The sequence below is a fragment of the Lucilia cuprina genome, chromosome 3 (genome assembly GCF_022045245.1).
Source record: "Lucilia cuprina isolate Lc7/37 chromosome 3, ASM2204524v1, whole genome shotgun sequence".
Classification (NCBI taxonomy): domain Eukaryota; kingdom Metazoa; phylum Arthropoda; class Insecta; order Diptera; family Calliphoridae; genus Lucilia; species Lucilia cuprina.
In genome coordinates, this window is record NC_060951.1 from 1,804,802 (window position 1) to 1,829,847 (window position 25,046).

The window sequence follows — 25,046 nt, forward strand, 5'->3', positions numbered from 1 at the left end:
GAAACAAGTATAGACATGTTTATTTCTTTCTAAAGACATATAAATCATATAGAAAATTTTATACTTATTTTATAAATTATAACTGCAACATTATGAAGCTGATGATAATGACGATGATGACTGACAAAATAAGATATGTTGTCTTTTACAAACAAATAATGGAGTTGGTTGACAAAACAACAACAACAACAACATGTCTACAGCAGCAGTTTATTGTTATGGTTAAGAGAAAACAAAATCCTTTAGTTCTTCATATGTTTAGATGTTCTAGAGAAGTTGCAATACAAAAAGGAAAAGATTTTTTTAGAAAAGTAACGGAAAACTTGAAGAGTTTTAGTCATACAACAGGAAACGGAAATGGATAGAATATAAGTAAAAAATCTAGACTGAGAGTTGAAAAAAAACAAGGAATAAGTTACATTAAAATCAATATTTCAGAATTTTTTTTTTTAAATATTTTTGCTCTCAAACAAGGTCATTTAACTGTTTAAAATTTTTAAGTTTTCAAAAAAATACTCCCACGCTGTGTTTGCCAATATTTTTTATTTTTTTGTATTTTTTTTCAATTTCCTTTTTTTGTGCTAAATCCATTATTGTTCTTTCTGGCTTTTGACAATTTGAAATTCGATCGAATTTAATTATTATTATTTTTTTTCATATTTCAATTCTTTTGTTCAATGGCTTTTTTCTCTTTTGCATATCAATTGTTTGCTTAACACAGGAAATCATTAAAACATAAATGAACTTAAACTTTTGATATCAATAAAATATAACAACAACAACAATCAATATTCACAAAACAAAAAAAAATTTGTTTTTATTAAAAAAAAAGAAATACTAAAAGATTGGTTTTAATTTAAACATATGCTGGCTGGCATAACATTCAATGAATGAATTTTTTGGGTTCTTCCTGTAACCCAAAAAAAAAAAACATTGATAAAAAACCAACAACAATACTAACTTCAACTAAATAACATAAATGACGACGACAACATTTAGCACGACATCATTTATTAAGCTTTAAGTTTTTTTCAACAAATAAATAAAAAGAGAAGAGAGCTTAACGATTTCTTGATCATTTTTAAACTTCATAATGAAGGCTGCTGGCTGGCTGCCTGACTGTGATGATCATAATCAATCCCTTTTTTTTTGCTTAAAGAATATGAATTTTAATTGAATAAATCTTATTGAAAATTTGCATAAAAACTACGGCTTGATTTTGTAAAGATTTGGTTGTTGTTGTTGCTTTATAATATGGAGGTGTTGAAGTGTCTGCAAGAACAACAAAAATATAATAAATTTTTTTGAATAAAAAATCTTAAGTTTAAGAGAAATTTTACAAATTTTCTAAATATTGCTTTAAATTAAGAAAAACACCTAAAAGAACACTTTAATTTCTGATTAATTTAAAACACCTAAAACTAGGCAACATTTTTTGTTATAACATAAAATGGGTTTTGATATATTATTAAATAATGCTCTTAATTACAAAATGAAACATCTAGAAAAAATTTTTAAAATCTTTCTAAGTCGTCTTTACTTTTGACATAAATTCAACACCTGAAACTAGGCAATACTTTTTGTTTTTTGTAATATTCTTAAAAATTGTTTAGACTAGGCAATACTTTTTGAAATTTTAGCAAATTTTTGCAAATAGTTTATTTTAGTATAAAAACAACAAAAGTTTTGGGAAATTTTAAAATCTATTCATTTTTCTTAAATATGTATAATGTTGCCCCCAAAATTAGGCAACACTTTTTAAAGTTTTAATAAAATTGCTTAAAATTTTAGAAAATAGTTTATTTTAATATAAAAACAATAAAATTTAAGGAAATTTTTGAAACTGTTTATTCTTTTTTAATTTTTATAATGTTTAAACACCTAAAATTAGGCAACACTTTTTAAAATTTCATTTTTTGGCATAAAATATTAAAAAATTTTACGTTAACACTAGAAATTAAAAAATTATAACAATTTCTTTAGCTTTAATCCCAAAATAGTCCTTATTTTGTTTACTAATCCCTAAAGTATGCTTAAGTTTTTATTTTTCACTTTAATAATTTAAAAATTAAAGAATTTTTGTTTTCTATAATATTTTATTAATCAATTCATCAAATGTTTTCTATTTTTCTTTGATTAGAGGAAATACAACCCTTTTCATTTGTCATTTAACGTTTACAAAAAAAAAAAAAAATTGTATGTGACAATCATTCAAATTTATTTACTAATGACAAACTTCTTTCCTTTTTAAATAATCTACATTTTGAGACAACCATTTAAATAGAATATCTATCTATCAATGATTAGAAAATTTTATCTTTTACAAAAAGTCCTTAAGGAATTTTCTATCGATGTAGTAAACACCTACACACACATACACACACAAGATAAAGACAAAAAGTAATTTTGAAGGGAGTAAAGTGTGAGTAAAGTGCTTCAACAAATCAGGCATTTTATAAATGATGTAAGAAGGCATTTCTATTTTAATGCCACATCGATTTTCAAAACCAAAACACCATTTGTTTTATAGCAATTTTACTTATAACAAGAACGTATATATATACATATGTATCGTATCAAGTGCTGTAGCTGCAAAAAACTCTTTTAGCTCAAAACATTTTCCAAATCTAATAAGACATGATTGTAATTAATTAAATTAATTCGTTTCGGTTTTAACACAAAACTTTTGTAAAACAAAATTGTGTATTTTATTAAGAACAAACAAAGGGATGAGAGAGAGAGAAAGCACACAACGTTTCAGTCCCATTTAAGGATAATGACATTTATATTTCGTTTAAAGTTTAAAGAGTAGTTAGGCAGGTTTGTTAAGAAATTGACATTGATTGGAAATTTTTGATTGGATTTTTTACCTTTACTGTGGTAGTGTTAGGCATAAGACAAGATTTTGCGGCAATGTATTTAAAAAGACAGTTTACATAGATAACAATTTATTATTTGTTAATGGAAATAGTTTAAATTTAAGCATAATTCTTTGTAGAAAGAAAGAAAATCAATATTTTAAATAAATTATAACACAAAAAGTTTAATTAATAGATTTATAGGGGTTTTAAAAGGAAATTTAAAAACTAAAGCATACTTACAGGGGTTGTTTGGCGTAAAAATAGTTTTATTGAGAGTTAATCTTTAATATAAATATATTTAAAGCTTTTAAGCAACTAATGATTGCTATTGGCAGTTTGTTATTTAAAACTAAAGTCTACTGTTAGGAGCAGTTACAATTTTAATAAAAATTTTTAAATTTGGCAAATGAAAAACTTAAGCTTTAGGTTAAAATTATTTTAAAGAAATTATTACAATTTTTATCTTAAACTGAGCAGATTTTTTCCCTTGGTAATCTATAATGTCTAAACATGTTAAAAAAAATAAACAAAAATCATTATAATATCTTGTTACACATCCTCTTATCTTTCAAAACGAAAAAAGGTAAAATTTCTTTCTTTTTTTAATTATTTAAACAAAAATTACAATGGTCAAGCATAAAAAAGGATTTAATTTTTATTTAGCATGTGGGGAGAAAAAAACATTAATTTTTGATGTATTTACTTTTACCAAAAAAAAAGGTATGCATACATTATTAGCAGCTAATCATAAGGATATAAACCCAATTTATTGCCAAACGAAAAATAAAACAGCATACCTTTAGAAAGCAATTATTAATGAAAAATCATAGCCTAGCTTAAGGCTAAATAAATAAAATGTTAATAGTTTTTTTCGAAAGGTTTAATATTCTCTTTTTTTTCTACCCCAACTTTTAATTAGTAATAATTACATATGCATTATTGTTTAGTTTAGTAGATAGCTAACAATTCATAGCCTATTTGTAGGCGTCTAATGTATTGTTTACTTTTTAGCAATTAATTGAAAAAAAAAGAGTTTTTAGTTTTACTACTACCTACCGCCCCTCTCCCCATCCCCAACTACTGGCACTATACTACCTAGCAGAGCAGCTTTGCAAATCTATGTGTTTGCTTTATAATAAAAGGTAAACATTTAACATTGATGACTGACTCCTCTACTACTGACTCAAACATACATACAATACTTAATGCAAAAAAAATGTTTTTTTTTCTAAATATAAATGTATTGTGTATGAAATAATAATACTACTACTACCACACTCAGAAATTATAGAAGATTTTTCCTTTTCATAACATTTGCTTTTTAATACCAAACATCATTAACATTGTGTATTTACGAAAAAACAAACATTCATTCAACCAAAGCAAATATTCAACTCTCAAACAGTTATATAGAGTTTATATGCAAACTTATACATATGTACATACATATATACAATATATGAGGAAAAAAAGAAATAACCTTTTTGCTAATTATTTATTTAAATATTAAACACAAAGTAAATAAATGAAACCATACTGAAACTTACTCCCCCCTCCCTCTTCCATTGCCACTCAATAAGCTTTGGGCCACTTTACACCTCTTTCCTTTTATTTCATTTTTTTCTTTGTAGCTACACATGTGTGTTTCTCTTAATTTTTTACCCAAAAAGTTTGTTTTTTTTTTTGTTTCAACAAATTTTTGGTCAAAAAATACTTTTATACATATTTTAATGAAAGGCTTTGCATACTTTTGGGTATTTTGTTGGAAAATAAACCTCCTGCTCCTTTAAAAAAAAGAGTAAAGAAACTTTATTATGTTGATGTTTATTGACCAAAGGAAATTATAGTTAAAAAATATGTTAAACATTAGAAACAAACAAAAATCGATTTTTATTTAAATTAAAAGTCTAACTTAAGGCTTGAAAACCTTGATTGATCATCAATATCTAATTTTAAGCAAAACCATTTAAAAGTTAATGAATTATTGAAAAGTATCAAACAAAAGTATCAAAAAAGTGTTGCCTAATTTCAGGTTTACAAAAAAATCAAATTTCAAAAAGTGTTGCCTAATTTTAGGCGCATTAAATATTCTAAATTTAGGTAATTTAGCTTTCCATAACATAAAGTTAAGGCTCTTAAATAAAGCTACAAGATTTTAAATAACAAATTTTCTAATTTAAAATAAATTTTTAAAAATTTAGTTTTGAAACCTAAAAGGGCCACAGTTTTTGTAAAAAAATTCGGCTGGAATAAGCTTTTTCTATTTAGGTTTAGGTTATAATTATAAAGTTTTAAATGTTATGATAATCAATGAAAACAACAGTTTTCAAAAAGTGTTGCCTAATTTTAGGCGAAAGTGATTTTTTCATCATTCATCATGTTTGTTTATTTTTAGTTATTAGTTAATTTTAAATATTTTATGGTTTATTATATTTTTAAAACTCCCTGAAGTATACTTTAAAATTTTTTAACAATTTGTCAATTATTTTTTAAAAAAATTTAACAAATTACATTTGTATAACTTCAAAAAAAAAAAGAAAAGGGGTTTTTGTCATTAGAATTAACAACAAAAAAAAACAGGATTATGTATTTTTTCCAACTACACATATGTATAAATGTCTTGTCTACTATTGGTAGGAGTAAGGGTTTGCTGTAACATAAGAGTTCTTTTATTTTAACAAAAATACAGCCTGTGCATAAAATTAGATGATTTCATAATGTAGCTAACAACAACAATAAAAAATACACACACACACATGCATACAAACAAACACTCTAATTACGTTTAAGGCTTAAAAATATTTGCTGTATGTATGTAAGAAAATTGCGTATGATGACTGAGAGAAATAATAATAATAAAAAAATAAAAAAAAAATGTAAATAAATAAAAAGATGAGCATATTTTTAGGCTGTTAAAATATGGAGTAGGGGTAGTATGTATGCAAAGGAATAAAATCTATTTGTATTTATCTGTATGTCTAAGTATAAGTAAAACAACAAAAGTAACTAATGATGGCTTATACATACATATACATTCCTTTTTGCACAAAAATATACAAACAAACAAACTGTATTGAGTACAGGACTTGTGAAAAGTGTTGGTGGGTGGGAGGTTGGTGCTGGCTGCTTGGGTGTAAAGGGTTTTGACAATTTTTGCTTTTGTCATAAAACATTGAATCTTTCTACACTCGACATTAGCAGCAGCAAGCATACAGCTAAAGAAAAAGATGTCAGTTTTTGTTGTTAGAGACACAGATAGAGACAGAGAGAGAGGAAGACTGCAGAGGAAAAAATGAAGCATAAATATAAATTAAAATTAAAAAAAGGGTTGCTAACTTAACTGCTTAAGCTTGCAACACAAAAAATTTTTTTAACGTTTTTTTATTTCTATTTAAAAAAAAAGCCTTTTAGACGTGCACATACATTTAGATGTTGTTATTTTACTGTTGGTCTGTCTGTCTGTATGTTTGTCTTCTAAAGGAAGCGTCATATGTGGAATGTGTATGTAACAGTATTGACTTTATCAAGTGTATAAATTTTTTTTCTCTTTCTTAATATCCTCCTGCTCCTGCCAAAAAGTAAGCAAGCTTTAGCAGAGATGCTGTGACTGCCTTCATTTTTGTCTTTTGTAATTTGAATTGACATGAATGTTAAAATTCAAAACCATACTTACTCACTCCTGTTTTATTTTGAAAACTTTTTTATTTTGTTTCTTTCTTTATGCCTTGTTTTAACGCCTGATGTTAGACTTTAAAATTTTTTTATACTTTTTTTTAACTGTCATGTATGTATGATTGTTTTATTTTCATTAAATTTCTTGAAGAGTTAAATTTTTTTGATTGGCATAGTAGTTGGGGGGGAGTGGTAGGAGGGGGTATGGGTATAAATTGAAATTTCTGTTTCATTTCTTGTTGTTTAATGTGTGTGTAATTGCAAATATGTTTAAGAAATATTTGTTTGGAATTAATGTTTCAAAAACAAAAACATGTTAAAACATTAAAACATTGAAGGATCTCTAATAAAAAAAGATAAAAAATTGAGCAGGAGAAAAAAAAATTTGTTTTAAGTTAAAAGGGTACCTCCCACCCCTCCTTGTTGTTTTGAAAATTTTAAATTTTCTATATTTTTTGCTGCTTAGAAAATAATTATAAAAAATATTTCAATTTCATTTAATAATATTTAAAAAACAAAATTTCAAAAATTTCTTAAAATTTTAACATTTGTTTTAGTACCTTAACCCTGGCTTCCCCTTTGTGTTCAAAACAAAGCCTGTACAAAAAAAAAAAAAACTTCATTAAAAAATCTTTAAAAAAACACAAACAAAAAATTTTTTAAAAATAATTTTGCTGTCACAAACTGTCACTTAAAGGCATTTTTATACCCATTTAAAGTCACCACACAATATGTAAAACTCCCGGCTCTCATGTGACAAATGCAAAAAAATTTTATATTTTCTACAAAAAATAAAATACAACATCCTTAACATTCTTATTGTCGTCATCGTCATACACATTGATTTGCTTTGATTTATTGTTACCAACCAGTGAGGCTTTAAACAAGGAAACAACCCTTCTTCACTCGATTCTCGATTGAACATTATTGTAATATTTTTACAAAAAACTTTTTTTCTTTTTTTTTTCAAAAAATATTTTTATACCTACAAACACTTATATTAGCACGCGTTCTATAGTTTTGCTTGAATGTATTGTTTCTTAGTGAATTTTTTTGCAATTGCAGCTGACGCGTGCTTGAATTATAAGCAACAATGCTGGCAAAAAAAAAAAAAAAAAACTGTATACCGCTTTATTTGTTAACTTTAATAATTAGGAACAAATGATTTCTTTATTTTTTTTCAAAAGCCTTTAAAAAATATCAAAGAAATTTTTGTGTAAGAAAGACTTGAGACCAACACGAGTTGGAATTGTAGCAAAAATTATGATTAACCCTCTTTGGCAAAAATAAACACAAACACACACAAAAATAAAGTAAACAATAAAGCTACACAATATCAATAAATTGCCATAGAGATTAAAAGAAATTTAAAACAAAAGCTTAAGGAAAAAAGAAAAAATCTAAAAATTTTTATTTAAAATTAGTTTTTTAACTTAAAATTTCCAAAAAAAAGCTTTCTTTGTAAAAAGTGCTAATTTTCGAAAAATGTTCTTATAAATTACTTTTTTAACTAAAATTTTTTGAAATTTAAATATTTTACTTTAAAATTTTCCATTTTATTGAATATTTCTAAAAAAAGCTTTAAAAGCTCTTTTTACAAAAAGTGCTAATATTCAGAAAATTTTCTTTTAAATTGCTTTTTTAGCTGAATTTACTTCAAATTTATATATTTTACTTTAAATTTAAACATTTTATTGAATATTTCTAAAAAGCTTTTAAAGCTCTTTTTGCAAAAAGTGCTAATTTTCGGAAAATTTTCTTATTAATTGCTTTTTTAGTTAAATTTACTTTAAACTTAAATATTTTACTTTAAATTTAAACATTTTATTGAATATTTCTAAAAAAGCTTTAAAAGCTCTTTTTACAAAAAGTGTTAATTTTGGCAAAATTTTCTTATTAACTGCTTTTAAGCTAAATTTACTTCAAATTTATATATTTTATTTTATTGAATATTTCTAAAAAAGCTTTTAAAGCTTTTTTTTTGCAAAAAGTGCTAATATTCAGAAAATTTTCTTAATAATTGCTTTTTAGCTATATTTTCTTCAATTTTAAATATTTTACTATAAATTTACACATTTTATTAAATATTTCAAAAAAAAAAGCTTTAAAAGCTCTTTTTGCAAAAAGTGTTAATTTTGGCAAAATATTGTTAAAATTAGCCTTTTTAACTAAAACTATACTTTTTTCATTAAAAATTAAAACATTTTACTTTATATTTAACAAAAAGCTTTAAAAGCTTTTTTTTTGTTAAAAATTAAATATTATCGATTTTTTTGTTAAAAATGGCTTTTTAATTAAAAATCTAGCTATTTGGTATTCAATTTTCCCGAAATTTCAAAATATGTAAAAGCGTTTAAGCTTTTAAAGCTTTTTTTGGAAATTTTCTTGTTTTTAACAGTTTTAGCATTTTTTATTTAAAATCTTTTATGTAACACAAATCTCAACAATTTTATTTTTTAGATTTAAAAGCTTTTGGCTTAAGTTTAATGTTGTTGCTTTAATTTTTAAAGTTTCTTAAATTTAAATACCCAAACTCTTGCTTTTTCATATTTGTTTGTTAAAGAGTTACCCTATAAGTAAACATTTGTTTTTTTTTTTTTACATAATAAACATATTACACTCTTATGTAAATGACCTTTTAACTCTAGCATTTAAACTTAACAATTTTTTCACAGTTGTGTTAAAAAACTCATACGTTTTCTTTTCATGTTTTTTTGAAATTTTCCCTAAAAATAAAAACTATGGAAATTTGTTAAAGACACACATACCTACAGTTTTTAGTAAAGCTAAAGCTTTTAACAATTTTTTTACCCATATATATCATACATATTTTTTTTTGCTGTTAATGGCCAAATATTTTATATATGAATCTATAGAAAAAAATGAGAAGAAAAAAAAAAGAAAAGGTTATCATTTCAAAAGTTTCCTGTATTTGCTAAGATACCTACCTACCTACAACAACACAGTTTTAGTCTGTAATAGTCTAGCATTAAATGTAATCCACCCGCATTTTAGTTAATTAACTCATTTGCAATCTTTTGCTTTTTGTTGTTTTTTTGAAAAATTTTTCTTTTTTTTTTTTGCTTAAAAAGAATGTATAGGGAGTATACAAAACTCTTTATGTTGTATGAACATTAATTGATTTGTTTAAAATAATTTCCAAAAAAAAAAAAAAAAACGAAGAAGCAACTGAATGAATGGCCAAAAAGTATTCATTTTAACATAATCATTATGAAAATTACAACCCTTTTTTATGTTGTTGTTGTTGCTTTTATTTCAGCAGTTATACAAACTCTTGAATAAATTTTTTTCAATGGCTTAAAAATTATTGCTAAAAAGATAAAACCACAAATATTTCATTTTCCCTAAAAATAAAAAAAAAGTTAAAAGTTGGGAAAAAAGGCATAGATTTTAATCATTTAATTAAATTTGGTATCGAGCATAAAATGAAACTTTAAGAAAGTTAAAAGAAACTAAAAGCTATAATTTTAAAATGAGAAAAAGCTTTTCCTTTTAAGATTAAAGCATTTCAGTATTTTTTTAATTTTTTTAAGTTTTATTAAAGCTTTTGACATTTATTAAAGTTTTTAAGCTTTTAAGCTTAAGTAAAGCTTTTTAAAATTAGAGATTTTACAAGCATACATTTTAAAGCTTTATTAAAACCATTATGTTTAAAATCTTTTAAGAATTATTAAAGCTTTAAAGCTTTTTCATGATTTCTTTAAAGTTTTTGCTATTTTTTTAACCAATAAGCTTTATAAGAACATTAAAGCTTTATTAAAGCTTTTAAACAGTTTTTTTTTAAGATTTTCTTAAGTGATAAAAGCTTTTAATAGTTTTTACAGCTTTTAGGCGTTTTTATGATTTCTATAAGGTTCTTGTTAATTTTTTAAACCATTAAGCTTTATTAAAGCTTTTTAAACTGTTTTTTAAGCTTTTCTTATGGTTTAATTAAATTTCCTATAATTTTGCTTTAAAATTTTATATAAAATACCTAAAAGCTTTTTTAAAGGTCCTTTGCTTTTCCTTTAATATCATATTTTTGTCCTTCTCTCTTACTGTTTATTACTTTAAACTTATAATCCTCTAAAGGCTAGTTGACTGCTTTTTTTTTTTTTCTTTCAACAACAACTACTGCCTTAGACTTAAAGCACACACAAATAGAGAGAGAGAGAGAAAAAGAGAGGAGAAAAAGATAGTCTGTAAAAAAATGTCTAAAAAAATGGAAACGAAAATAACACTTGTTTAAATTCTCACGTGGATAGAATTTCAACAAGTGCTGCCTTACACTAACCCAATCTTTGGAAAAATAACAAAAAGCAACAACAACAATATATAGATTTAAGATTTTAAAGCTTTTTGTAATTTAAACAAATATTTATTTAACAATAACATAAAATCCTTTTTATATAAAACATAAAGGTAATTATGAATTATTAAATAGAAATCATAAATAATAATAATAATCGATTTTTACAAAAACACTTGAAAGCTTTGCAAAACTTTGGCTGAACAAGACTAAATAAAACAACCCTTTCTTCTGGCTTTTGAAAACAAGAATATTGATAGATTTTACTTGATGACAAATAAAACCCTCAAGCATAAATATATATATTTCAAAAATATTCGCGTCTTGTATTTAAAGACAAAAATTGTTAAAAAAAAATAAAACAAAGAAATTATCAACAATCATCAGCTGGGGGTTTTTTAAGTCCTTAGAAAACCAAAAGGACTTGTTGTTGTTGTCGTTGTTATTTGCTGTTTTGTGTGTAAAAGTAAAGGAAGCCAGCAATACTTTGCGTGTTTTATATTGATGAATCTGAAGGACATTGACAATGTTTTTAAAGAGGTTTTTATTTCGCCATGAGAAATCATCTTCATCATCATCATCGTGTTATGTTGATGTTTTATGATGTCTGTCTGGCTGGCAAAAATGGATTTTTAATACGACCACAGTTAGGCAGTTGGTCTCACAGACATTTTTACTTTAAGCAGTCAAGCATGTTTTGCTGGAATTCTATTATAAGCCTGGCAAAGGATATTCGCCTTTTAAAGCTTTTTTTTGTTGGTTTTTGCTTTGGCTGTTTATTGCCTTAGGCTTCTTTTTTTTGAAAAAATAAAGAGAACATTGATTTCAAAGTCGATCATGTTTAATCACCGGATTACATGTTTTAAAACAGCTATATAACCTTTAGGTTATAAATTTCTTAAACGAAATTATTGATTTCTTTTTTGTTTTCGTTTTGTAACATAACTTTTGCAATTAATTTTGTAATTTTTTTGTATTTTAAAACATTTTACCAAAAAAAAAAAAAAACTTTTATTTGATTTTGTTGATTTAATCGAAAGCTCATTACTTCCTGTTTGTTTATTAAATGCATTTAATATTTGTAAAACAAACCCCTTTTTCTATAATCCCTTCCCCCAAAAAAAAAATTTAACAAAAAACTTTTACTTGTGTGTTTAAACTAAAATATATTTTTTTTGGCAATTTTCTTCAAAAACACCCACTAATAGTTCGAAATATTTAAATACCAAAAAAAAAAATTCTTTATCGATAAACTACAATAAATGGTAAATCCAGACTGTAGACTACAGACTACAAACAAAACTTTATTGTATAATGTATTAATTTGGCTAAATTTAACCCATAATGACTTTAAAAGTAAAATTAATGAGGGTTTCTGGCAAAATAACAAAAAAAGGAAACTATTTGCCTGAGAAAACAACAATTAAGGACAATTTCTCTGGAAATTTATAACATTTTCAATATGTGTATTTTTTAGAACATTTTTTTAAAGTGGTCAAACTTTTTCTTTTTTTTTGGATAAAACTATAAATTTTCTTTACTAAGCTTAGGGAAAAAAGGTTAATTGCTTAACAAAAACTCTTGAAAATTTATGTTATAATTGTAAAAAATAGATAAAAATCCAAATTTGCATAAACAGCAAATATTTCAACAAAAAGGGAATAAATTAAAAATAAAAAACTATTTTGTTTACATAAAAACATGATTTACTTAGTATTATGTATTGTTGACATGAGGTAAACAATGTCAATAATTAAACAAATGTTTTAGTTTTTTCATAATACTTGCTTAAAATTTGTAAAATTACTTAATAACTCATTATTTACTCATTGTTTACCTTATGTAAAAAATGTAAAATAAATCTAATTTAAAGATTATTCCAATAAAACTTAAATATTTTCAAAATTCTAACATTTAAACCTTATTTACCTATTGTTTACCTTATGTCAACAATGTAAAATTACGAAAAAAAATACTGTTAATATCAACAGAACTTTCAAAATTTTATATTTCTTGCATTTAAACCCTATTTACCCATTGTTTACCTTATGTAAACAATGTAAATTAAGGAAAAATTAAAGTTAATAACAACAAAACTTTACAAATTTTAGTATTTTTACATTTAAACCTTATTTACCCATTGTTTACCTTATGTAAACAATGTAAAATAAAAATACATTTAATACTATTTCAACAATACTTTAAAAATTTGAGAGTTCTAGCATTTACACCTTATTTACATATTGTTTACATGAGGTCAACAATGTATTCAATTAAAATTCTATAGTTTACATAAGGTAAACCATGTAAATTAAAGAAAAATTTTAGATTATTGCAACAACACTGAAAAAATTTCAAAATTTTTACATAAAATTTTTCCTACATAATGTAAACAATGTAAAGTAAGGAAAAATATAACAATTTCAACAAAAAACCTTAATATTTTCCAACTTTGTAAACATTAACTAATTGTTTACAAAATGTAAACAATGTAATTTTAATGATTTTTTCTAAAAATATTAATTCTCTTAATGTCTTGTATCTTTGCAGAGAGCTACCTTGGCTGAAAAGGAAGTGAACACCTTAAAAGAACAACTATCCACCAATACACCCAATACTGAAGGAGATAACAATAACTCTGGTGACTTGGCCAGCAACACTGCTGCTAGCAATACACTTGAAGCTAACGCCGACGAAGTCTTAAACGCTTTGTCCACACAAATCCCACCAAATAAACTACTTTCGCCCTCGTTTAATAATAATAATACCAAACTTTTAAATAGTGTAGCCGCTGCCATTACACTACATCAAAACGGTGGTAATCTTTTGGCTACCACACCCTCACCCTCGCCTCCTTTATCGGACGCCGGCCACAACGTTAGTGGTTCTCAGGAGGAGGAGCAACTTAACGAAGAAGAGCAACAGCAATTGAACGGTTGCTTAAATCCCAAATTGTTTTTCAATCACGCCCAACAGGTTATGATGATGGAAGCAGCAGCTGCTGCAGCGGCCGCTGCTGCCGCTGCGGCTGCAGTACAACAGCAACAATCGCCCATGCATTCGCCACAACCTGCAGCACAACAACAGCAGCAGCAACAGGATAATGAAAATGTTGAAGCTTTATTAGCTAAACCCACCAATACAAAGGAAATCAAAGATAATTTAGATTCCAAATTATTAAGTGATACTCAAACACAAAATAACCATAGCCTACTTGCCACAACCCATGATATGGAAAAACAGGATAGAGAGCAGGATACCAATGCTGCCGCAAATAGCGATTGTAGTAATAACAACAATAATAACAATAATAGTTTTAATAGTGATAGTAACAACAAAAATAGTGTAAATTCAGATAATTGTATGGAAGTTAAAGATAAATTAACTGAAGAAGATGAAGAGCAACAGGAAGAGGAAACACAACAACAACATATGGATACCACTGAGGAATTAAGTGGGAAATTATTAGATAATAACAACTACAACATTAATGAAATGAAAAACAATCATATGGAATTATTAGCTGCCAAAGATAAAGAGGTAAGTTGCATTTTGTTTTTTTTTTTCTTGAAAATGTCCTTAAAAAGGATGTTAACTTTAAAAGGCAATGAATTGTTAATGAATTGAACTAAAATGCAGATAATAGTATTAGCAGTATTCTATTCTCATTGATACTTTTAAAAACCCTTTTTTTTAAGCTTGAAAACATTTTGAATTTTTTTTTCCTTTTATGGCTTTCCTTTTGCTGTTTGCAAGGAAGTTGTTTGTTTTTCCTGTTTGAGGGTTTTTTTGTTGTTATTTTCTTTAAAAAAAAAACGTTTCTAAAAGTCTCTATGTCTTTTACTTTTATATTGACAACATAATTTCTTTACGCCTTCAATTGTTAAGGGCCCCCCTTCAAAAAAAAATTGTGGATAAAATTTACAAGTTTTTTTATTTTTTTATTTTTTTTTTTTTTTTTTTTGTTAGAAACGACCCTTTTTTTCTTGCATGTTTTGTTTTAAAACAAATTATCTTGTTAAATAACAGTAAAATAGCTGAAATTTTTTTAACAAATAAAAGTCAAATCAAAAGTTAAAGACAAGTCAATACAAAAATTTAAAAAAGTTTTTTGTTCCTTTTTTTGCTCGTGTTCCAAAAAGGGTTAAAGGTTTGAGCAGCTTGTCTTTGTGTTAGTTGTTTAAAGTTTACAACACTTATTTGACCTTGTGGCTGAAGAAGACAAAAAAAAACAAACAAATATACCATTGATCTTTATGGAAAAACAAGATGTTTAATTTATTGCTTAAAAATTCCTTAGCAAAAGACTTTTACATACAAAAGGGGATAAATTACAAATTGTTCTTTTTGTGTTTATCAAAAAAGAGCAGAAGTCTAATTGTATTAAAACATATGTTTTTTATAAAGACAACATACTCCAAGTGAAACAATCAGAAAACTTTTAAATGTCTTACATTCTTACAAAATTGGGTTTTTATTCTCTCTAACCTCAAAATTGAACTTTTCTAAAATTGATATTTTCTTTAAAATTGTAAAAGAATTTAATAGTAGTTATTAATTAAAAACATTTGTATAAAAAAGTTTTTAAATATTTCATCTAGTTTTCAAGTTATTAGCAAAAATTCATTCTAACCTCAAAATTGAATTTTTCTAAAATCGATATTTTCTTTCAAATTGTTAAAGAATTTAATAGTTGTTACTAATTAAAAACATTTGTATAAAAAAGTTTTCAAATATTTCATCTGGTTTTCAAGTTATTAGCAAAAATTCATTCTAACCTTAGAAATATAATTTTTATAAAAACGAGATTTTCTTCAAAATTGTTAAAGAATTCAATACTTGTTATTAATTAAAAACATTTGTATAAAATAATTTCAGGTTATCTGCTTTATTTTTCTTATTTTTATGTGTTTTAGCAAAAAGTAAAGTCTAGTTTTAGGCTTTTTTTATTAATTTCCTTATAAAGCCTACTTTAAGGGGTTTTTAAAAGTTTTCTTTAGTTATTTTTGTTTTTTTAAGGCAAAAATTAGTAATTTATTTATTTTCTTGTTTCATATAACTTGTTTAATTATTACTTCTCTCAATAGGTGTCTTCTATTTGTCTGTCCTTCCCTTAAATTCAAAAATATTACATGATATTTATGAACATATGTAAGAAATAAATTTTACTGTGTTTGTTTAGTTTATTTGTTATTATTTATTATTTTTTTTTCTTAAAATTTCATAAAAGCAAAATTATTGGAGAGTGTCACTTAAAAACATTTGAACAGATTTATCATGTTCCAAAAGTAAAAAAAAACAAACACTTTTGAGAAAAAATTTTTTCAAAAAAAAGCAAAAAAAAAACACTGAAACCATAAAGTAAATAATGATTTTAGTAAAGAAAACAAACTTGTCAAATAATCCAAATTGTGTCTGGTTAAAGAAAGAGATCTTCTTAAATAAAATTGAAAATTATGAACATTTTCATCTATAATGTAAAGCAAAAATAACAACAACAACAACAAAAACTAAATATTTTACACTGTCTGCAAACCGATTGAATAAGTTTAAATGCATTTTGTTTGAATCTTTTTTTTTTTTTTGATTTTCATTTTCTTTTTGAGATTTCTTTTTTCGTATAGACATTAAATTTTATGGTCGCATATGTTGCATATTTGTTATGCGTCTCTAAAGATCTTTTAGCAGATGATGATGACGATGATATAGAGATGACGATAATTTTAAGGCACACAAGTTGTATTTAAATGAACGACCTGCTGATGAAAATGTAGTTTTTAAGGCTTTTAATCATTTAGATGATGTGGCTGTTGTTTGTTTTTGTATTTTCGGGGTCTAAAAAAAGAGTTGTGGGAAAGAAAATTGATTAATCAAAAGAAATTTTTACCACACATTTAAATTGATTATTAGTTATTAATTATTTAGTTGGAGGGAAACGAAAAAAACTAAATTATATGTTTGCTGCAAAAAACGAAATAAAAATTTTGAAAAAAAATATTTTAAACTGTTTAGCAAATTAAATTATATAGTTATCGCTAGTTATTATAAATTTTGTGGTTTTATTAAATAATTCCTAGATTATTTTTACTTTAGTTATCACATTATTTTTAAGTATTTTCTATAACAAAAAAAAAAGCACACAACCACAAAAAATTATTAACAATAGTAAAATATATATAAATATTTGTCCCCCTTTATTATGGTTCGATGGTGACCAATGATGACTTATCAGTTTGTCAAATAATAAACAAAAAAATACAATTTTAATTATTGGATAAATTTTAGCGGAAGTTGGTTTATATTTAAAAAATTATGATAAACATTTAATACAAAAAAAGAATTTTTTTATTTACTTCCCTAAAACCCCTTTAAATGCCTTTAATACTTAAGCTTTCAAAACCATTATTGTTTTGACAATCTTTAGAAGTTTTTTTTTGATTTCTATTAGAAAGACAACATATTGAATGCATTTCACCAAAAAAAGGGAAAAAAAATCCTTAAAAAAACCCTTATTATAAACAATTTTAAATACTTTAATGTTATGCTATGTTCACACGTATCAAATATTTGGCAAACAAGATACAAACACTATTACATTAAAGGTTTTTAAAATATTACAAATTTTTTGCAATTTTTATAGAAAAATATCAAACTAAAGTTAAAACTTTTAAATTTTATAACATTTATGTTATTTTCTTTAAATATTTGTTAGGTGTGAACGCGGCAAAACATATTGTAAAGAATAAGCAGAAGGTGTAAAGCTTTGCAATTTCAATACAACAAGGCAAACTTCCAAAAACACCAAGGGTATTCTTTGTTTAACAAAAATTACTTCATTTCCTTTTTTAAATGATTCTACAAAATTATTTAATACTAGTGAATACCCTTACTGTTACATTGACTATTTTATATGGGCGCAAAAAAAAGAAATTGTGTTTCAAAAAATTTTCAAGCAAAAATATGTATATCACCCTAAACAATAGCTATAAATGACAAAATATGTTTTGGTTTGTTTTTCTTTTTTTCAAAAATTGCAGCAGCTTTACACAAACAAAAAAAAAAATCAATTTCTATTATTAGTCTGGTAATAAACAATAAATGTTTAGCAAGCAATTGAAAATTATTCCTTAAAAAAAGCTTTCAAATAAATTGAAATTTATTCAACAAAAAAAAAAGGAAAAAGAGAAATTAATAATTTTCATTAAAATTTCTATAAAAATGGGAAAAATTATAGAAAATAACAAAAAAATTTAAAGAATTTTGGAAAAATTGAGATTTTCTTACAAATTTAAACAGAATTTGTTAGTTTTTATTTAAAATTAAAACTTGATTTAAAAAATTTAAAATTTTTGAAGCGATTTTTCTAGTTATTAAGAAAAATTCTTTCTAACCTCAAAATTATTTTTTCTAATATCAAAATTTTCTTGAAAATTATTAAAGATTTTTATAAATTTCATTAAATAGAAATACTTTCAGAAACAGTTTTCTTATTGTCTGCTTTATTTTTCAAGTTATTAACAAAATTACATTCTAACCTCAAAATTGTTTTTTCTAAAATTAAGATTTTCTTGAAAATTATTTAAGATTCCAAAAGCTTTCATTGAATAGAAGTGGTGTAAGCAAGAATTTTCTTGTTATTTGCTTTATTTTTCAAGTTATTAACAAATATTCATTCTAACCTCAAAATTGTTTTTTCTAAAATTAAGGTTTTCTTGAAAATTATTTAAGATTCCAAAAGCTTTCATTGAATAGAAGTGGTGTAAGCAAGAATTTTCTTGTTATTTGCTTTATTTTTCAAGTTATTAACAAATATTCATTCTAACCTCAAAATTGATTTCTTTAAAATGGAGATGTTCTTAAAATTTTTTAAAGATTTTTATAGTTTATATTAATTTAAGGCAAATGTATAAAATATTTTCTAAATATTTGCTTTTATTTCAAAATTATTAAAAATTTAAAAAAATTGATTTCTTAAAAAAAAATTATTAAAAATTTTCAAAGTTTTGTTTTGTTAAACAAAATCTTTGTTAAAAATTTATTTTTTTTGAAATAATTTAATTTAAATTCTATTAACTGTTTCCAAAAAAAAAGTGTGATTTGTAAAACTATTTTGCGTGTTAATGTCAATTCTCGAAAAAAACAAAATCTGTAAAGCTTGATTGGCGCCTTTAATCTTTATATCTTTCTCTATATACTCCAGTTGTTTTTGTTGCTGTTGTTGTAAACACCCGTAGTTAAGGCAAACAAAATTTGTAACGCTTCATAAAATCCATCAAATATTAATAATTAAGATTGCGTGTTTAAAGTAGGCGAGATCATATAGGCAACAGTTTTTGATGTTTTCGAAAAAAAAAACAAAATTAAAACGTACGCTTGACTACATCAATTGATAGATCGATTGATGGTTTGTTAAATGTAGAATTTTTTTTTTTTGTGGTCAAACTATATTTATAGGGGTGATCTATAAAATTTGGGGAAATATAAACTAAAATTTCTAAAAAATTTTGTTTGTTTAGTTTTTTTTTTCTTTTTTTATTTTAAAGTGAAGGTTATTAAACTAATATTTCAAAATTTCAAAAACACTTGTTTAAACTTTTTTTCCATATATATATTTTTTTTGGTTATCGATTCTTATAATCTATTTCTTATACATATTTTTGTTTGTTTTCTATTTTTATAACTAAATATTTCTGTTGTATTGTTGTTGTTGTTTTAAAACTTAATTTCAAATGTGATCTGAGGTTTTTGAGGGTTTCAATTTCAAAGCTTTAGCCACAAATCAATACACTCTCTCTCTCTATATATGTATAAAAATTTTGTTAAATTTTGTTCTTGTTGTTGTTGTGTTTTAGAAATAAATTTGATAATGATTATTATTTTAAAATGATTATTGTCTATCAGTCAGGAAAACAAAATTTATTATTAAAAAAAAAATCGTTTTTTTTTGTCTATAATTGTCTACTATTTAAAACAACAATAAAATCTAATTTATGAAATATTTCATTAATAATCAACCAAAAACAAAAAACATATGTTATGCGCAAAAATTTTTTGTTTTTGGTAGTTTAAAGTTAATAATAAATTCAATTAATTTAGTTATCAATTGGTTTTAAAACCTTCAACACTTAAGTTAAACATTTTGAAAGGCAATTCATTTTTTTCTTGTCCCTTAGTTATATTTAAGTTTTTTTTTAAATGGAGTCTATTATTTGGGTAAGTTTTTTTTTCTAAAAAAATTCAAAGCCTAACTTAAGGCTTTTAAATTACAAAATTATACAATTGTAAACAATTCTTTAGATTTTTATGATAATTTCTAAATCATTACATCTATAGTTTTTTTTTTTAAGCAATGTCATCAAATAATTTATAATTTAAATAATATTTACAATAGTAGTTTCATGTTGATGTTGTTGTTGACTACTTGTGACCAATAAAAAAGATGTTGTTGTTGTTGCTCCATTTGTTGATCATGTTGATAATCGTGAGATGATTATGTTATTTTCGTTTAATTTAAACTGAAAGATAGAAAAGAGCGAGCGAAAACCAAACAAACAAAAAAAAAACTAAAAATTGAAATTGAAAATTGTGCTTGTTTATATTGTTTGAGCATTAAAACTGATAAATGATTTGAATTTTTGTAAATTGATTATTTCCTTATTAAAATTGAAAAAAAAACAGCAAAAAAAAAACTAAACTAAAAAAAAAATTTTAAAAAGAAAAATAATGATTAACAATAAAATGTAACTAAATACAAAAACAACAAAAAAACAAAAGCCCTTAAATTTAAAATAAATTTTCAACAAAAACGTAATTTTCTTAAAAATTGTTCATAAATTCAATACATTTTCATAAATTAAAAAATTCTTTTAAAAATAATTTTTGCAATATCTTAAAGATTTTCAAAGATATTAACAAAACTTCATTCTAACCTCAAAATTGATTTTTTCTAAAAATTGGAATTTCTTAGATATAACAAAGAAATTTAATAGATTTTAATTAGATTTTTCGTGTTATTAACAAAATTACATTCTAACCTCAAAATTTAATTTTTCGAAAAAAACGAAGTTTTCTTAGAAATTTTTTATAAATGCAATAGTTTTTTATAAATTAAAAAATATGTTTAAGAAATTTTTTTATATTTTTAAATAATTTTTGAGTTTTTTACAATATTACATTCTAACCTCAAAAATTTATTTTTCCAACAACGCGATTTTCTTGAAAATCTCGAAGTTTAATAATAGATTTTGTTAATTTTTAATGTTTTGTTAAAATATTTTCTTTTTTATGACTTTTTTTTAAAACAAATTTTGTAATATTTTCAAAATAGTATAGAAATTTTATACCCCCCACAAACAAAAAAAAAATGTATAAAAAAATCGGGTTATTTTTCAAATCAAAAATTTGAGTTTTGAATCACGTATTTGAGCTTTAGTTATCTAATCTTTAAAAATATTAACAAAAAATTATATAGTAAAACCATTAAATTTAAAACGTGTATTTTTTAAAGACAAAACTCATTAAAATTTATACCAAAAAAAAATCTAATTAAAATAAACCAATAATTTTCAATACTTTTATTTTGCTTAATTTTTGTATAATTGTTAAAGGCCAAATTTTATTTATTACCTAAGACATTAATATTTAATGGCCAAAATCGTAATGTAATTGACAAACTTCTTCTAAAGACAACGAAAATAAAAAACCCCAAATCAACATCTGTCATGTTTATTAGTGTTTTTAAACGTGCCAAATGTATCAATAAATCTTTAATAAAAAAATTTTTGTTCAAACGAAAACTATAAGATGAAAAATTATTATTCGGACACATGTTAAGCATGTGTAAATATTGAAATATATTTTTTTTTTACTTACTTTTTCGCCATGATGGCGTGAAAATGTCGAAAATGTCTTCATCAATTTAAAACACTTAATAAATTTTCTTTTAAATTGTAAATATTTTAGAAAACTTCATTTTTTTGTTTTTCAAAAAATTACATATTTCTTATGCTTTTTGCTGCTATAAGTAGAAACAAGAATATTGTGACAATTTGTCATTTAAATATTTGCTACTGTCAATGACTAAAAGTACTGTATGTATGTCTGTCTGTCTGTCTGTCTGTCTGTTTGTCTATATCCCTCTAAATATGTAATAGTTTGAAAATTTATTTAACTGTAAATTTAAAAAGTTATATACATATGTATGTTTGTATATATGTCTGTATACCAACAGTTGGATGTATTTAAATATGTAGGCGTTTATGATATTTGAAAGTCAATTACAAGCTTGAACGGAAATTTAACATTTCAATTAGTAGCAATCGAAGCAAAAGTTAAAATGACATCTTCTCTCTATACTTGAGCAATAGCAGCAACAGCAGCAACATCAGCATCAGCTATCATTTATTTCATCGTCTTTACTTGTCTTGTGCTGTGTTGTTGCTATTCGAAAGACATCATTTTAATTTATGGATAATTTATACAATTTTTTTTTTTTTTTTGTAAATAAAAATTTTCCCAAAAATCAATTTCATAGAAATTGAATTCTTAATATTTTTAATTGATTTGTGTAGGTTGAGGAGGCCACAAAAAAGTTTTAAGAGAAAAATTATCAGCAAATTTGGAAAAAAAATTCTAATTTAAAATGACAATAATCCAAATGATGAATGGATAAGTTTTGTTTGTTTAAGGTTTGATATTTTAAGATTAAATATAATAATTAAATAAAAAAATTTTTTTGAAAAAAAATATTTAAAAAATTTTATATTATTTGTTAAAATCTGAAAATTCGGATTATTAAAGAGTTTTGAGGTTATAATGAAATTTTGTTAATAACTAGAAAATTATGAAAAATATTAACAAAATATTTTATACATGTTGTTTAATTTCTTAAAAGCTATAGATTTTTAAGAAAATTTCCTAGATATTCCAGTTTTTAGAAAAATTATTTTTGAGGTTAGAATGAAATTTTGTTAATAACTCCAAAACTATTTGAGATATTAAAAAAATAATTTATATATGTTATTTAATTTATCGAAAGCTATAGATTTTTTAAGAAAATTTCTTAAAATATACAGTTTTTAAAAAAATTATTTTTGAGGTTAGAATGAAATTTTGTTAATAACTCCAAAACTATTTGAGATATTAAAAAAATAATTTATACATGTTGTTTAATTTATTAAAAGCTATAGATTTTTACGAAAATTTATTAGAATATACAGTTTTTAGAAAAATAATTTTTAAGGTTAGAATTAAATTTTGTTAATAACACAAAAAATCTTTAGAAATTGTTTATAAATACGATCAAAGTGTTTTTTTTTAATAATTCTATAATTTACTATATTTTCTTTGGCTGTTAGTACAATTTTAATAAAAAAAACTTAAAATTTTAGCAAAAATTTAATTTAAACATTATTTATTAGAACTATTTTCGGCAACATGTTGCTGGCGCATATTTAAAGCCTCATTTGTTACACGTTTTTTTATTTTTATGATTATTTTAATTTAATTAATAATTTGTTTTTTATTGTTTTTTTTTCTATTTTAATATTTCACAAAAAAAATGTTTCCTCAACATTGTTGCTTCATTTGCAACATTTGATTTTCTCTGTTCTCTGTTTTCTAAGTATTTAAATTAACTTAACAACTTTTCTTGAATGTTTTATGACATTTAAACATTTTTTTGTTTAAATTAGTATAGATAAATCATTTTTCTAAATACTATTATGATTTGTTGAAATATTTTTATGAAATTTTTTTCATACCTTAAAGAACACACACTTTTCTTTTACTCCCTCATTTTTTTTTAAATTTTCTTTTTGTTTTTTTTTTCTTTTTGTTTTTTTTTTTTTTTTTTTTGATAGAAGAAAAGCAATCGCTGTGGTTTTGTTTAGTATAACAAATAAATTATTTTTTATGAGTTTTATAATAAACAAAACAATATTTTTTGTTAAATTTTTTTTTTCATAGATTTTGAAAATCAACAATAACAACAACAAAATTAACCTCTATAATTTGTTAAATCTTTTAAAGATAAATTTTATGGCATTTTTTTTTTGGCTTTAATATAGCTGCCAACATAAAAACTCGTAAATTTTAATAAAATTTATAACATTTTCTATAAAAAAAAACTAAAAAAAACTAGACAAAAAATTTGTCTTTATTTAAAAGGTATATAAGCAATTTTAGATTAATAATAAAAAAACAGCTTAAAGCTAAGTTAATTAAAATCGATTTATAATTAAAATCTTTACTACTACTACCACTTACTCATTACTACCGTTTTTTTTAATACATAAAATTATATTGTGCATTTAATCTTCAAAATCATCAAATACACTCGTGGATTTTTTTTCCAACAATCTTTAGAGTTTGACTTGATTATTTTGTTGTTGCAAAGTATTTCATGCTAGAAATACAACATTGAAACGGAAACGATGGTAGTATTTAATAGTCCGCAACCGTAATTAAATAAGCTGGAATTTTTTTTCGTCATTTTTTTTCTTGCTTTTCTGTTTAACCACATCTTTTACTCTCTTAGTACTCTAAATTTGTGTTTTTGCCTATAAAAATTTACCCTTAGCAATTGTAAAAGTAGATTAAAAAAAAAAAAAACCTACCAGACTTTAGTTAATTTCAATGACAACTTTTTCTTGAACTTATAGGAGTTTTTTCTTTTTTCTTCTATAAAATATAAAATAAGTATAACCACCAATTAATTACTCTATAGACGTTACAACTTCAATTCAAAAATGTTGACATTTAAGTTCTCCTTTTCACTGACTGCTTTTCAAATTTATTCAGCTAGAAATCATCATTATCTTCATATATATTAGAAATGAAATGAGCAATTGTTCTTTCAATTAGAAATTATGTTCTTTTTTTGTCTATATCATGATGATTTTGCATGTTAAAATCAATTTGTGTTTAGTTTTAATCCTGTCTAACATAAAGCTATCTTCATATTTTCAATTTAATTTATTGCCAAAGTTTAGTTATTGATTTGTGTGTGTGTATGTATATTAAATTTCATATTAAGTATGTTTTTGCATGTGTTCTATACATTAGATTGACACAATTTTCTTTTACAGAAATCAAATATTTACACACACACACAATCAAATTTAATCAAATAACATTTAACCATATAAGTTTTATTTTAATAATCATTAAGGCAATAAAACGAATGGTTTTTTTTAAGCTGAAAA

At 23.6% G+C, this 25,046-nt stretch overlaps 1 protein-coding gene across 2 annotated transcripts in view; it reads left to right on the top strand.

Annotated features, from left to right (window-relative positions):
• LOC111686284 (homeobox protein cut) overlaps positions 1-25,046 on the top strand; it is an 86,503-nt gene that overhangs the window by 35,193 nt on the left and 26,264 nt on the right. For both annotated transcript variants that reach the window (XM_046947165.1, XM_046947166.1), the window contains exon 2: positions 13,393-14,382. In XM_046947165.1, coding sequence (XP_046803121.1) covers positions 13,393-14,382 — 990 coding nt within the window. The remainder of the gene's footprint in view (positions 1-13,392; positions 14,383-25,046) is intronic.